The following is a 15,760-nucleotide window of genomic DNA, read 5'->3' as shown; positions in this document are numbered from 1 at the left end:
CTCTTTTTCCAGCCGGTGTAACAGGAGTTCTGCCCACAGAGGTGTTTGATCAGATGTCCCGGCCAGCTGCTTACATGATCTGTGGCTCTCTGCTCTGGTTCAACCTATTTCTGGTCGGAACGGCCTTTCCCTTCATTGTGGTGGGTTCCCAAGGCAAAGCCATCACCTGCAGCTCTGCCGTGGTTTACATGAGAAAGAGGTTCTGATAGTGACCACGAAGAGAGCCAGGGGCTGGAATAGCGCAAGCTGCAGACACGCAGCCCTGACCTGAAAAGTATCTTTATGAGGAAGGTGGCCAGAACTCCTCTAAACCAAACTTCCTCCATGTTCCCTGTAGTGATTTCCGATATGAGGCTGGAAGCAGATTAATTTGGGGCATGGATGAGTGATATTCCTCCTCTGTCCTCAGCTGAGAGCAGCTGGGACTAGAGATGAGATGTAATTCTCCTTGGCCAGACCCTAGCACTGTTTCCTAAGGTGATTCCTGAAGCAAAAGGGAGCAGAACTCCACAATATCCGATCCTGTCTCATTTCCTGCTGTGGCTCCCCGTTCTGTACAATTACATAGAGTGAGAAAGACAGAAAAAGACATTTTGAGATACTCTTCTTGCTGTGTCAAATCTCCCAAACTACGCTGGGGAGCTGCTGCATCCAGGCACGGGAGGCCCTCACCAGGGCTCACAGAAGTGCTCCCTGGCTGAAGTTAGTCCATGCAGAAACAGGGAGGAGTGGCCGATTTGTCAGCGTACAGAATGTCACCAACGCTGTCTTGTCTTTTTCCTCCTCCTCAGAAAAGCCTAGCGCATTTCTGCTACGTCCCATTCCTCGTGGTCTGCGTCTGCACCGCTCTCTACGTTGGGTTTTTCCTTCCTGAGACAAAGGGAAAGTCCTTCCTGGAAATCTCCGAGGAGTTCAAGAAACGGAACTTCAAAGCTCAGACTCGTGCGGGTTTTTATAAAGGCCCTGAAGAGATCAAATCCACCGTGTTGTAGCAAAAGAAAGGGGTATGGTATGCTGGGGAAATGCAGCAGTGGTTATGTTCTCCTGCAGGGACACGGAGAGAGAGGTGGGCTTGGGGACAAGATATTACTCTTTGGTTCACCTTGAAAAGATACACTTCATGTGATAAATCCCAACAAAAGTTTGATAATCTGTTTTCAGTTTTTAGTGCGAAGTAATGCATACATATTTTAGAATCCATATTAGAGAGTGACCGAACGACGCCTTATCCTCTTATCATCAAACACCACCATGCAATGCTGTAGCAGATTTCTTCTGAATTTCTTCTGTATTTCTCCTCCACCCAAACAGTAACTTCCATCTCTGAAGCCTGCCTTTCTTTGCCCCTGAATTTGGGCTCCCTGACACAGAAATTAATACGATTAATTCTGTTTTCAGACACCAGCTGAAATTCTCAGTACCTTGCCTTGGTGCTCCCGTTGTTTCTGTTATTAAGTGATTTCAGATAGACCCCTACTTGTTGAGCAATAGCGAGCAGTTAATTATTTTCAGCTATAAAAACATGTGACAGATGGATTAGGAAGAAAGCTTCTAGTACTTGCTAAGTGGCTTATTATGCAACTGACTTTTGGGCATTGTTTTGTGAACTATTTATTCTGGACTGGTTTTCTTCGGGGCTTGTTTGTTGTCTTCCAGTTGCAAAGCACAAGTAATCCTCCAGTCCAGTTTGTTCAGTTCTCACAGACGCTGCTGGTGCGTCTTGTCGGGTTCTGCACCCGCGCTCTGCTGAGGTGGGAGCGTGGTGAGGAGTTCCTACAGCAGCAGCCCAGTCTGGATGTGGGGATGTAGTCCACGGCGGAACATTCTCTGCAGCATGTTCTTGGGTGTCTCCACAGAGCATATCGGAAGAGACGCAGACGTGGTACTGGGTCTGTTTAGCCAACCTGGTACGGAACAGGGCAACACTCCTCATGTGATATTGCCTTTCACAGGCGCTGGGTCGACTGGTGAAGTTTATTCTCAAAAATCATAATCAAGCCATCTCTTTTCTTTTGGTTTTGTACGGGTCACAGCACTGCTGATGGTTGCGGCAAAGAAGAACACGTCCATTTTCAAAATAAGTAGTAAAAGTTTCTTTCAGTGTGTTTTTGAACTACATTTTTTTAAAAATACAGCATTTTTGAGTAACAAGACTGTTAAACATTTCTGGAATGTGTTACTGTCATGCCAGGCACAAGTGGAGCAGCAGATCTATTTCTCAGAAGAGGCGTCTGTGCAAGAACTACCTTTCATAGAATCACAGAATCACGGAATGGTCTGGGCTGAAGAGACCTTAAAGCCCACCCAGAGCCATCCCCTGCCCTGGGCAGGGACACCTCCCACCAGCCCAGGTTGCTCCAAGCCCCGTCCAACCTGGCCTTGAACCCCTCCAGGGATGGGGCAGCCACAGCTTCTCTGGGCAGCGTGGGCCAGCGCATGTTACCAGGTCACGTGGAGCTTCTCATCAGCCAACACCCCCAAGTCCTCCTCCTCAGGGCTGCTCTCCAGCCATTCTCCGCCCAGCCTGGATTTGTGCTTGGGCTTGACCCGACCCAGGTGCAGGACCCTGCACTTGGCCTGGTTGAACTTCATGAGGCTGGCACAGGCCCACCTCTCCAGCCTGTCCAGGTCCCTCTGGGTGACATCCCTTCCCTCCAGCATGTTGACGCACCCCACAGCTTGGTGTCTTTCACTACCTAAGGTTATAAAATAGGAAAAATAAAACTAAACTTTTGTTCGTTTGTGGTTGGTGCTACTTCAGAAGTCATCCATATACAGCCATGGGCAAGAGCAGGTATCTCTACTCTTGGACAACACCAGGATTTTGAAATACACGGGATTTTGAGACCAGACAATCGAGAGCATGACTCCATGGAGCTGGGAGCGGCAGAGATACTTTTAATTTCTATAGTTTGGAGAAAGCAACAAGGGGCAGGTGGAAAGAGTAGGACACACGGTCAGAGCAAAAAGTTGCTGGTACCGTCATGACGGTGTCAAAATATTCTTTAGTGAGGTCGTTCCTTTGGTGCGGATGACAGCAAGGACGGGAGAGAGAAGGGAAGCAAAGACAAGGCGGCAGAAAAGACGCAGGCTGGGAAGCAGGGGCTGGACTGAAGAGTGCCCGGGCAGGGGGACAGGGCTGGCGCCCGCTGCTGGGACCTGCAGGGCAGGGGACAATTGGTTAAAGCTGGGAGGAGGTTTCCAGGCGCCAGAGGTCCTCACCGTGGCCACCTTTGTGGCTACTCCCGCAGAGCCCTGGCAGGACAGAGGCCCTCTGTGCCCGGCCATGTGAAACTGCTGGGAAACGCTGCCCCTCTGCTCCGTGAGCGCCAGCCCCGTCCTGTGCCGCCCGGGGCAGAAAACACCCGTTCTAGCCTTTTTTCTGACTGTGGCCTGAAATCAGGTGTCTCCAGACTGATTAAGGAAAGACAAACAGCAGTTACATTTTAATTGGTCTAAATGGTTACATTTTAATTGAAGCATTTCACAAGTTGGTTAATTTTTGCTGAACTAAAACACCTTCAACTGAAAGAAATATGACACTTGTTCAGGTCAATTTTCTAATCGTGTGAAGCATTGGGCAAAAATGCATCTTGAAAAGCAATCCTCAGACTCCTAGTTCATAGTGTTGTTTACAAAAAAAGTAAAGATACAATTTATTTATTTTACAGTCAGGATTTAGAGCTGACATTCAACTTTCCTGGCGGTTACCATCCATCATAGGGACAGAGACCTGAACTTTCAGGCAATGGCCATTACTCCAAGTGGCGACTGCTGCCGTAGCTCTAACCGAGTGCAAGGGCTCGCTCCGGCTTGCCACGTCGGGCTTCCCAGGGTTTTGCCGTCTGGAGGCTCAGAGGAGCACTGGGGAACTTTTCTTTCCAAGGGGATAACTGATGACCCGCCCTGGGGCTCGGGCAGTCCAGGCCAGTCCACTCCAGTTTGCACCAGGCCCTGGACTTCGGCTTCCATCAGAGTCTTTTTTACTGGCCTTTACTCATCTCCCGCAGCTCGTTGTCCATGCCCAGCGCCAACAGCACCTGCGGCTCCGTCAGCAACCGCGAGTAACGCCACACCACGCAGCGAGAGCCTGGCGCCAGGCCCGGCGGAGGGCAAGCGCCGAGAAAGAAGGAAATGACGTGGTCAAGTATTATCTCGGGCTCCTCCGGCTCTGTACTAGAGGGACTTTTTCCAAAGGAGCCAAAGAAAGCGTCAGGAAAGACCAAGTCTGCAAGGGGAGGTGACCACCTCTGCATGCAAGCTGGTACATTTTTCTCTTTTTTTCCCCCCAAATAGAATTCTTGCAGTACATATTTTTTCCTTTCTGCTAGTATGAAAGACCCGTTGCATAAATTAAGTACAGAAGGAAAAAAAAGCCTCCATCAGATGCGGTTAAAATAACAGTATGAGGTCGTGGCTGAGAGATAGCAAATATCTTGCAAGGCGTTATTTTTAAAAAGCAAAACTGGATTTAAGAGCACATTTATATTTAATGTCTGATAGATAACAGAGGAAGACAGACCAAGGGAGTTCAAAAACCCGACAGGGTTTGATAGATGGAGCAGGGCTGGAAGACTGAAAAATTCCTCCACAATATATTGCTATTTGCATTTTTATCATGTTCTGAGAAAAAAAAAAAAAAAAAATCAAGGTTTTGCCTGTTGAGACAAATAGTTAATAATGCAAATATTGCTGTTTTAATACGTAATGTGATCATTCAAGCTGGTATTTAGTAAAGACACAAAGAAAGAGCATCTGTTGATGCTGAGGGAGGTTGGTCACCAGACGGACTTTATTCCCGTTCTAGTTGTGCACGCCCACCTAAACGACAATTATGAAACAACTTAAAGCAAAAAATTTAAAAAAAAATGAGTTTTTACAGATATTTGAACATTCCTTCCACTACCCTTTTGACGGAAGGGAGACAGGAAACAAAAGTCTCTTGCAAATCTATGACTTTGGAAAGATGTTATATATAAGCAAACTTAGTAAAATGCCATGCAACAGTTTCCTGTATACACTTTTTTTCCTTTATATCCTTTAAAAGGGGATTTTAAATATCAGTTTTATTCTTAAAAATACTTTTATAAAAATAAAATACTTTGTTAACTTTAGCTACAGTTGATTTTTTTCCAGTGCATTCACCGCAACTACAGTTTGCTCACAGAAGGTTCTGCGCGTTGTGAATCGCTGCCGTTTCTCCGGACAAGCCGCGGTCCTGCTCCCGCTTCCCACGGAGACAGTGACAAAACTGGCATAAGCTTCAGAAGGTAACAAAAGCTCACTTTAGGAACTGCTGACATAAAAAAAACCCCAAAACCAAAACATCAGAGGTTTTGGTTCTTCACTATTTATTTTAATTGTCAGAAAAGGCAAATCCTAGAATTAAAGTTTTGATTCAAGCAAAGCAAAATAGATTATCATCATCTGTTTTTACACCTAAGCTCTGACTTGCTTTTCTTTTGCCTATATGTAAAAAATAAGAATAAATTTTCATTACTACAGGACTACTGTAAAAACCAAGGTTTATAAATACTTTTAGCATGAAATGGCACACAAGCATTTTGCTTGCCATTTAGGTAATGTCTTCAAAGAGAACACCTGGTTCAAATAGACACTGGTGATTTTTTTCTTAAAATATAAAAAAGTTTGCTGCGTGAACTCTCAGTAAGAGCACGCCGGCGAAGCAGAGTTTTGTTTTTAAATACGCATTCGTCAAATTCAAATTTAAGACAGCTATGGCTATTTCTTTGCATCTAAAAGTAACGATAACATTTTTATTCACGCAAACACATGGTTTAAACAGTCACCACAAAATCAAGACGGGCATAACCATTCCTCCCAGCGCAGAGACAGCCCGGGAGGCTCCCGCTCCGAAGCCACGTACAACCCAGCGGGACCACGGCGATCAGAAAGTCGTTTATACGGTGCTCAATCAACAACCGCGACTCGCCGTGCAAGCAGTCCTGGTGCCTAGAAATTGCTTCAATATGCAAATACAAAGGAAATAATTGACCAAGTGCTGCTTTAGCATCTCCTGCTAATTAGAAATCTGGGAATGGCCCTTCCCAGGACTTCACCTCAAAGACAAGTCTCCTTTGCTGCTGTCCCCATCGGAGACATGCGCATGTGCGGGTGCCTGAACACCCCCGCTGAGCAGATGAGCATCAGAAATCTTGCTCCTTTGTAATAATTAATAATCACAGGCTTGTAAAAAGAATACATTCATATATATATATATATATATATAAAAAAAAAACCCCAAAACAGCGATCCATTACTAACTTAATATTCAGCATCCAAAGTAAGTCCAAACAGAACACCAACGGCAAAGTAAGTGAGGGGTTTAAAATAGCTTGGTATTAGCTGGAGTCTTCTGTCAGCCAGACCGGCACTGAATAATTGAAACAGGCATGCATTTAAATAGCTTTTTAATTCACAGGTGTTAGAACATATGAAGCGCATCTTAATACCCAACTTCTTCAGCAACGTAAGACTGCAATAATGTCACCTCACAACAAATAGCTATTTTTACTAAAAATCTATGAGCTTTCTCTCTCACTCCAGGCTTTACCATATTACACCCATAAAGGAAGGAAGCCAAAATTGCACACGTACAAAACTGCTGATATATGTACACTTCATATTCAGCTTCCGTCTGCAAATGGATCCTTGTTCCTTACCTGCCTGCTGCGGAAGAAAAGAAGAAAACCCAATATTGCTAATTAGACTATCAGGAAACAAGACGTCACAATACAAATAATTTTATTTGGGTCGAAGATCAGCAAGTCCACTCCCAGGATTTTTTCAGTAAAACTGAACAGAGGCTGAACTAAATTTCCTGCCTACTCTCAAATCACGTTTTAGAAAGAAGCTATATTGCTGTATTACCTGTAGGAAAAGCAACGTAAGGAATCCCCGCCCTGCCCTCCCCAGGCAGCACCCTGCAGCGTGGCACCGCCGAAGCGTTTGAATGCCACTGCAGCACCTACGGCTGCAAGGCAAACGCCCGTCACTCACCGCACACCCGCACCAGCTGCGCTGTCTCAAAAGCTCACGCTGAAGGGAGAGCAAAGTTTGGTAAAAACTTTGGACAGAACAATAAAAGCAGCAAATGTTTCCCCTTGTTGGAACTGAGAACATGTTTAAGAGCCTGCTTAAAACATCTTTGACAAAAAAAACCAACCAACCACCTCAAAACCAAGCACACCCACAACAAAGCAAGGACTTTGTCATGGGCAAAGACGGCCTTGCCCTGGAGGCAGGGTGATATTTAAAAAATGTATTTCTGATTATAAGTTGCTACTTTAATGTAAAAACAGTCTCTTTGTTTGGTTTTATCCAGAGGATTTGCGAGCCCGATAGGGTACGCTGCCAGTTTATTTAAGTTTTGCTTTCCTTGCTGTTTTTAGCTTGTGGAGGCTGGCACAAAGCATTTACTGGAGCCGAATGGCGTGTTCTCTCTTGCTTTTATTACAGCCCATGCCAAGGGGAAGCTGCTACGTGTGCAGTTTGAATTCATAGCTGCTTGTTTTCCACTGGTTGACGTCTGCATCGACCATGTTGCGCTCCGTGAACGTGACCCGTCCTTCCGCGTCAATGAGAACGACCGTGTTAGTCCTGGAACAGCAGGAGGGTGGAAGGTGAGGCCTTGTGTCCGTTACAGGAATTTGCAGGGTCCCATCCCTCACCCCCAACGGTTTTAGCTCGTTTGTTCTCTTGACCACGTCATTGCCACGCTAGCGAGGCAGAAATCCTCCCGGCAAGTTCAGTCCCTTCTTGTGTCCCCCCACTGCTCCGCTTCCCCGGCGCACGAAGCTGCTCGTTTACACAGCGTACGATAAAAGGTTTAACTTTTTTTAGTGCCAAGTGTTCAATGCAGAAGTAGCATAAAAACAAGTTTTTCTTCACGGAATTGTCCATTAAGATTTAAAATCGTTAATAATTATCATAGGACACTGATATACAATCACAGAAGAACTTTTCTCTCTAGGAACTTTCCACAGAGGAAATGTAATACTTAAAATACCCTCTGAATACATGGTATAGAGATACTCGGGTTTTGCAGTGGTTTCTTTCTCAGAACACCAACTTCAAATACTTTCAGGAGCGAGCGCTCTCTGCTTATCAGGTCACACCTCCCCAGCGGAGGTGCTGGGGCTGCCTGTGCCAGAGACCGGCCCGACAGAGTCCTCGGCAGCCCTTTGGAGCAGGAATTCCCTGCCAGCAGCAACAGGCTTCACCTCTGATTTTGTCCCCTGGAGGATTAAACGCAAGAAGCGTTGCATTATTCTGTTCTTGCAGCTTTGGCAGAACAGGGAGCAGAAGGTGGGGATCTCTCAGTAAAGCCAGCAACATCAGTTACAGGAAAAGCAGAAATACATGGTCTCTTAAACAGGAGCAATAGGTTTTTAATGTATGAAAGTGGCAGCTACATGTTATGCTGACATGCGTAAAGAAACCTCGAACTTCACCATGCAGATGAAACTATTCTTGCTCTCGGAAGAGAAATGTGTTCTGCAGTTCCTCAGATATAGAGGATAATTGTGCTTTTCTCCTAAAAACATGATTTCAAAGCTTTTCCTGTTTTGATGGAAATTAGAGGTGGTCAGCTGTGCCGCTACACTGGGAAACTGGAGAACTGTATTATCTTGTCTTGGATGAACTGAAGCTACGTCACACTCCCCACCAAAGATGAACCATAACACATGCTTAAAATGCTCATCAGCAGCAAATCTAAGACTCCGGAGTACTGAGCAGGGAAATGCTGAGCAAGGAAATGCTTTACTGAATTATACTTCATTAATGTCTGAACAAATTCAAAGCACTATAGAGTTAAAACTTACAGCAGCATCATTTGGATTTGCGAGATGCTTTGATCCAGGACACATCTAGTTCTGACTATGAATTGTTTACCTGGTTCCATACCCTGGGCAGCGGACACACACGGCTGCGTACTCGTTCAGTATGGGGCGTATGTAATCCTTCCCTTGGTCTTCAATCGCAGGGTCTGGTAATTGACTGGGAAACAAGAAGTGTTACATCAATAAAATAAAATAAAAAAATCTGCAGTATTAACACATTCATCCCTCTTGAACCAAGCTGTGTTGACTGAGTGGCTGATAGGTAACTATCACTTATCAGAAAGTACAAAAGCGTGAATTGTGTTCAAAACTCGCGTACGAGGAAAACCAAAGATAAAGCAGGTTGTAAGCTCTTTCCCAGAGAGATTCTTTCAAGGTCTTGAACTTCTGTCTCACTTCAAGAATTTTTTTCATATCCTGACAAGTTTTTCATTTTCCTTGTTATTCTTTGTATTTTAGTATCTTTCAGTTTCAACTTGCAGCTTCCCTGACCAGAGGCCTACAGCTGAACCGGGCAAATACTCCCTTACCTCCTTCCCCGTTTACCCTAAAATAATTGCCCTTTTGAAGAAGGCAGCTGGTTCTGCTTCGAAACCAGCTCGCTTCTCCACCTCCTCTGTCTGCTCTGGGGAGCAACGCAGACCAGCTGGCAGCTACTGGCCCAAACCTGCTCACGTGTGTGCAGTGAAGCCCCGAGCCTTTCCCTGCGGTGAGCTTCCCCAAAGCGCGCAGCAAGCGCCCTGCACATCCCTGCCTTGCTCTCCCCCCCCGCCCTGCTCTTCTTCCCTTCCTGCCTCTTTAAAAGGAAAGGGCAGAGAGAAACGAGCGTACGGGCTACGAGTACTAAGGCTGCAGTAATACCGTTTGCTGGGCCGGCTGCTTAAAAATCAATATTGTTGGAAGTCAGTCTCTGTGGAGAGCAGGACATTACTTTTGCCCTTCATTACCCAGCTTAGTCAATTAATATAAGGCAGAGGTTTCTTTTCTGTCAAAGCAGTTTCTACACGCAATTTTTAAACTGGTCATATTGCATTTTGAGTAAACGCCGGCTATGGTGTTCTTACGGCTCTTGATTATTCATCACTGTAAGAAGCTCCTGCACCAAGTCTTCTTTGGTGAGGTCTTGACTTCTCCTGACCACTTCTGTGAAAAGCTGCTTCCCGTATTGAAGTTTCTTCCACGGTGTATCCAACAAAGAATTACTCAATCCATATATTCCTATGCGTAAAAAAACCACAAAACACCAAACAACTGGTTGAGCTCTGGAGCAAAGAAAATTGACTTCTGTACTACGCAAAAAATAACTTCATAATTATCTTCTCCCACACAGTCTAAGGGACAGAAACAAATGCTATCAGCAAATTCATCAGGAAACCCATATGATCATTTGCTTATTCTTCCTATTGCTGGCTTTCATTTTGCTTCAAAAACAAGCGAGGTCTTTAAACTACGTATCAAAGATGTATACCAGGTGATAAACTAAATACAACACGCCTTCAGGCAGTAAGAATCCCCTGGGTGTGTAACTCAGGGTAAAATAACCATTTCTCAACAGCGCTTCTGCACCACTACTACTGACTGGTTTATTAGGGGGAAAAAATCCACAAAACCACCCCAAAAGCACAGAAAAAACCACCCCAAAACACCCACTTCACAGCATCATTGCTTTAAGTTCACTAAAATTAGCTGAATTTGAGATTTCAGCACTGCTATTAACACCACGGTGTGAAATCGGGGGAAATATCAAAGCCTTGTTTCCCCTCCAGAAGACAACGCTAATAGCGACATTCGGATATTCCGTAACCTAAGCACAAAATAACTCAGAATCATGATATTGTTATTTCTGTAAAGCAACTTCAGCCCTCCAAGATTTACACGTCATGAAGTTAATGAAATCTGTAATAAAGAGGTTATGTGATAAGTTTAAGATTTAAAAGCAATAACAATGAGGTGTTTGCAGACCAGTCCCTGCGGCCCGCTTCTAGCTGCGGAGTGTCCACGTACTCCATAACGTGCAGGAGGGGAAGAAAAAAATAAATCCATTTAATTGGAAATGGTATCCTGGTGATTTGCAGTTGTCATTACAGATTTCCCAGATTTTACCACAAGGTCTCCTCTTTATCTGCAGGGATGCTACCAAACACACGCCCCGGTCCTAAAGAGCAGACTGCAGCAGGCAGGCACCTGTGCTGGGACGCTGCCCTGGGCTCACGCACAGCACTTGGGTTGACGGTTTTACTCTAATCCATATTTGCGGCAGTTACTTTTAACCTCTCGTTTGCTAAACTATGAAAAAAAAGTACAACAGAATTACATCATTTTTGCAGTCTACTCTTTTCCAGTTTAGCTATATTAATCATAATTTGGTTTTGCCTCTGATTTTACTCTTGAAAAACACTGCAAAGCAACATTTGATGGCAAGGAGGAGCTTTCTCTTCAGAATTACCCTCCGTGTCTCACCACGATTACCAAACCTTGGCTCTCCCTAAAGACAGGCACGTACGTGGAAAGGGAATTTGTTGTTGAAGCGCAGAGATGACAGTTACCTTTGCTACAGTCTGCAGATACCCAAAATCTGTGTTTCAGTTTGTCATTACAAGTGGCCAGATTTTTAAGGGTTTTTTTTTTTGTTTGTATTTGTATTGTTTTGTGCTTGTAGCTGTACAAAATCTAACAGCCGTTTCCAAGAATTTATGCTGTAATTGCTACAGCACCGATTTCCCTACCAACAGCAACGCTCTGGCCGTTAGCCGAAGCAGGCGAAACAAGCCACTGGCATCGCCTGGCATGGAGCAGCTGCACTGCTCAGAGCTTCTGTGTGTCCCTGCCCATTCACGATGGCTTTTGGTGATGAGGTCTGGAGTGCTGGTCTATCGAGTTGGCTAGCAAACAACTACATTTTAAATATTTTAAATCACGCCGCTTGATAAGACAGATTCTTTATTTTTTTTAAGGCAGCCCTGTCCGTAGGGGAGCACAGTCGCACTCTGCCCGTGACACCGCTGGGTAAGAGGAGCTGGGGCCAAGCCCACGAACCTTTGACAACTCCATTCCTCCCGCCAGACTCCTGTCCTTCAGCCACAGTTACCGAAGCAGCACCCCACTAACGGCGGAGCAGGTGGGTGTGCTGACACGGATAGAAGCTTGTAATGAACTATTGATTCTTTACTGAAATTTATTAGTAAATACTTAAGTGAATTTAAGGACATTTAATTATTTATTTTTTTAAAGAGAATGCAAAGAAAAAGTTAATGGAGACCATGCTTAGACAGATAAATTACTAGAGCAATACAGTTACGTTCTGACTCCTTTAAAATAACAGAGAATAATATTCAGACCTTTCCGAGTAAAACCTACCAGGATTTAGGAAAACAGGTTCTGGTTCTCCTTTGTTTCCATAGTAGCAAATTACATCTCCTTTGGTGGTACTGAAAAATATAAATACGAATGTCTCCTTGAAAAACCAGCAGCTTCTGTATTTGATTATGCTCTAATTTCATGCAATCTTCAAACACAGCAAGACACTTCTCCCACAGTCACTACCATGACACCACAGCCCAGAGATTAATTGATGAGTTCTGTTACTCTCCTCCTCAAAACACTGTATTAGCTGTACCGCTGTCAAATAGCGCCACTATCGTTTTTAAACATAACTGGAATAAAATTCAGTAAAGCCCCAGAACCGCTGCATGGGAAGTAGCCAGGCTTAATAACAAAAGTCTGTATGGGTTTCGGTAACTGGAGATTTCATTACCTGGGGGAAGGGGGCACGTTAGATCAAAGGACAGTCCTTCACAGCAAGTATCGTTTTCTCATCATCTCTTTCGACTGGCTACTGCGTTCCGAGAGCCTGACTACCATGGGCTGCTTTAGCTGGCAGAAGTGAAGTTTTGGGCTCACTGACGGCAATGCCCCAGGGCACAGCTGGGTCCTTTAAGTGACAGATGAGCATTTCCAGGCCGTTTTCAGGTAACGGCAGTTGCTGTCTCTAACGGGAGGCGCTGGCTCCAGCACTCCCTCTCCTGTGCAAAGTTTCGCAGGGGGATCTCGCGTAGCGTTCAAAGACAGCTGCCAACACTGCAACCAACCCTCCCTTGGCAGAGAAGATATCAGCATACCCGAATAGCATAGATTTTTAGGTAGTTGTACCGATACTGACAACACAAATACCAAATCAGCTGATAAGAAAAAAAGAAATAATCAAGAGAGTCATCAATAAGCCTTGAGTGTCTCGTGGGACACAGAGGGTGGGGAACGGACTGCCATGAGGTGGCTCCCTCCCCGCATCCCTCAGTCCCATCAGCTGATGTGAAATAGCAATTCCTGAGATTGCCCCCCCCCTTTTTTTTTTTTTTTTTTTTAATTTGCAGGACACAGCCATAAGGTCATATAATTCTGTATGTCACTCTTGTGATTTACTTGTTCACCGTGGAAGAGAGTATTATTCCAGTTACCAACAAATACATTCTGACTAATTCAGCTTTTAATTTGGCCCCCAAGCTCTAGCTCCTTAGATGGCAGATAGACTTTTAGAATTAAAAAAACAAACACAGACACAAAACTTGCAGTTAAGGTTGAATTTGGATTGCGTAGCATAAACTATAATACAGCGGAGAAGCCATTTCCAGCTCCTCATTTGTTCCTAAGATAAAAAGGCGTATCTGTGCCTCGGTGCAAATAAGAGTATATAGAATGCAGTCTCATTAATGAGGTACTGGAAGTTAAATTGCTCTGCGTAAGTTAGCAGCCGCTACTCAAACCTGAATAACAAGCAAAACAGTCTTGATTTAGCTGTTTATATTCTTCTTAAAAAAGCCATTCTGAAAGACGTTCTACAGCATCCTTTGTAAGACAGCCAAATGAAGAGGGAAATATTAACTTATTAATTATACAAGTCAGAAGAGGCAAGAGGAGGAATACAAAAACCCCCACATAAAGCAAAACCAAAACTGCCTTTCCTCCTCTGGGCACCACTCTTCCTTCCTCCTCCCAAAGCCAGGAGACTTTCCTGGTGCCTTACAGAAAGACGTGCAAAGTTTTCGGCATAGTTAGAGGACAGCAATTACAGCAGGTGGTATTTGCATATTGTTGCTTTTATTGTTAAATATCATACAAGAAGCTCTCAGTTATTCAATTTACAACTTATCTACTCTTAAAAGAAATGTGGCCTTTTTTTTTTTTTTGAACTTTCCTCTAGTGGCTTAAAAGACATCTATTTTCCTTATCTTTGTTTCTCTTTTCAACATTAAGATCCTCGTTCAAATTTTCCTGTGAGAAAGGTTTACTACAGTTTCGCATAGTTTACTTTGAGAAAGTGCTGCTGAAAAGTACTAGCGGAAGGGCAGGTACACACAAGTTCCGAATTAAAAGTCACACGGAAAAAAGGTAGAGTTGGTTCAGGAGCAGGTAAACACAGCAATCAGGACAAAAGCTGTTTTCACCAGACACACATTTTCTTTGTTGAATAAGCTTAAATATTAGAAATAAATTACTGAAAGAGTGGGAAAAATCTCTAATGAAACACCTATTATACTGGTTCAGCAAACTTTTTTGCCATTATCTGCAGAAATATTTGTACGAGCAAAAATGAGCAAAAGGTGTATTTCCTGAAACTATTTTTATAGTCATGTCATACACAATGAGAAGTCTTTGACTCTTTTCCCTACAACTAGCTCCTTCAATTAAATTACCAAGATATTTTGCATTTAAACTAGACGGACGGTAGTACAAATTCTCTAAAGTTTCCAGTACAAGACTCCCGTACATCTGTCCTTTAACTGGACTCTGCCAGGCCTTCAAGGAGCCAGGAAAAGCTTTAGCTAGCCAGAGAAGCTGAGCCGTGCTTTCTGTGGCTGCAAATACTAAGCTACGTATCTGAGATGCCGGGGACCTTACAGGAGTAAAAACGAACGGCGTTCAAAGGATCAACAGACCTTCCACGAGGAGATCTGGGTGTCTGAGTTCGGTTATTCAAAACCCAAAACCTTTGAAACCAGGATGATGTTAATCATCTTGCTCAAAGCGCGTTATGGCCCTTGCAAAGCCTCACATAAACAAAGTCTAGACCCAGGCTGAAAACGGAATGGAAGTTAGACTTACTGTTCCCAAGGTCTTGTCTATTAATGTTAGGTTAGGACCGGCTGGCCATTTTAGCAAGGTCAGGTCGTTCCTCTCCTCAGCATTCTTGGTGTTATCTTTCTGGCCAGCTGAGGGTTAGCGTAAGGGACGTTAAGGTGCCTGATGCCCGTCTGTCCCAGCCGGGGTCAGACACACGCCTGGTTCCGATCCGTACATGAAGGGTTGGCACACGACTAGTACTAACACTACAAAGAATCCCTTGGCAGCTAAAAGAGGAGAGCGTTGAGCTGAGCTGTCATTAATAGACCGGTCTGATTTCTCGCCCCGGTCACATGCCAGGAGACAAGCAGCCACATACACAGAACACTGGCACATCGCGTTTGCCACGAACAGGGGCACAGAAAGCGCAATGTGCAAGTAAAGTAATTTAGGTCACCTCAAGCTACTGAATTGGTGTATTCATGGAGCAAATGATTTATATTGTATCTCAAAAGCAAGAAGCAGTACTTCAAAAAATATAATCCATAAATAAGAAGTAATACACTACAGACAATGACTAAGCACAGGGAGAACAGTAAACCGAAGTTAAAAAAACAGGAAAAAAAGTTGGCTGTTAATGGCCTATTTTAACGTTAAGACTTGGGTCATTAAAAAAGTTTGACGCTATAATAGCAATTATAAATATACTACAAGCATTTTATTAATGCTTAAGCAGATAATGCTTTGCTTAAGCAAATAAGGCAAAATCAGTAAGGTCGTTACAGGGTTGGGTTTTTTCCAGTTGAGACACCAGCAATTACACAGACAATTTTATTGGT

At 44.1% G+C, this 15,760-nt stretch overlaps 2 protein-coding genes and 1 long non-coding RNA gene across 11 annotated transcripts in view; 2 read left to right on the top strand and 1 right to left on the bottom strand.

The window, feature by feature from the left end:
- Positions 1-6,241, top strand: part of SLC2A11 (solute carrier family 2 member 11) — a 26,829-nt gene extending 20,588 nt beyond the window's left edge. For all 7 annotated transcript variants that reach the window (XM_054219367.1, XM_054219366.1, XM_054219365.1 and 4 more), the window contains 3 exons: positions 13-140; positions 792-4,264; positions 5,137-6,241. In XM_054219367.1, the coding sequence (XP_054075342.1) occupies positions 13-140; positions 792-992 (329 nt within the window). In that variant the 3' untranslated portion in view covers positions 993-4,264; positions 5,137-6,241. The remainder of the gene's footprint in view (positions 1-12; positions 141-791; positions 4,265-5,136) is intronic.
- TANGO2 (transport and golgi organization 2 homolog) overlaps positions 5,335-15,760 on the bottom strand; it is a 32,212-nt gene continuing 21,786 nt past the window's right edge. The window contains exons 6-9 of the mRNA XM_054219369.1: positions 12,222-12,292; positions 9,929-10,082; positions 8,917-9,021; positions 5,335-7,620 (exon numbers count right to left, since the gene is read on the bottom strand). Coding sequence (XP_054075344.1) covers positions 7,500-7,620; positions 8,917-9,021; positions 9,929-10,082; positions 12,222-12,292 — 451 coding nt within the window. The 3' untranslated portion in view covers positions 5,335-7,499. The remainder of the gene's footprint in view (positions 7,621-8,916; positions 9,022-9,928; positions 10,083-12,221; positions 12,293-15,760) is intronic.
- LOC128916982 (uncharacterized) overlaps positions 7,509-15,760 on the top strand; it is a 26,402-nt gene continuing 18,150 nt past the window's right edge. For 2 of the 3 annotated variants that reach the window (XR_008469111.1, XR_008469109.1), the window contains exons 1-2: positions 7,563-7,643; positions 11,819-11,982. This is a non-coding gene — a long non-coding RNA (uncharacterized LOC128916982). Of the gene's footprint in view, positions 7,644-11,818; positions 11,983-15,760 lie in introns of all 3 variants that reach the window. The other variant, XR_008469110.1, reaches the window with a different exon arrangement.

Source organism: Rissa tridactyla, chromosome 13 (assembly GCF_028500815.1).
Source record: "Rissa tridactyla isolate bRisTri1 chromosome 13, bRisTri1.patW.cur.20221130, whole genome shotgun sequence".
Taxonomy (NCBI): Eukaryota; Metazoa; Chordata; class Aves; order Charadriiformes; family Laridae; genus Rissa; species Rissa tridactyla.
The sequence above is the reverse complement of the archived record's forward strand: the minus strand, read 5'-3'. Positions and strand labels throughout refer to the sequence as shown.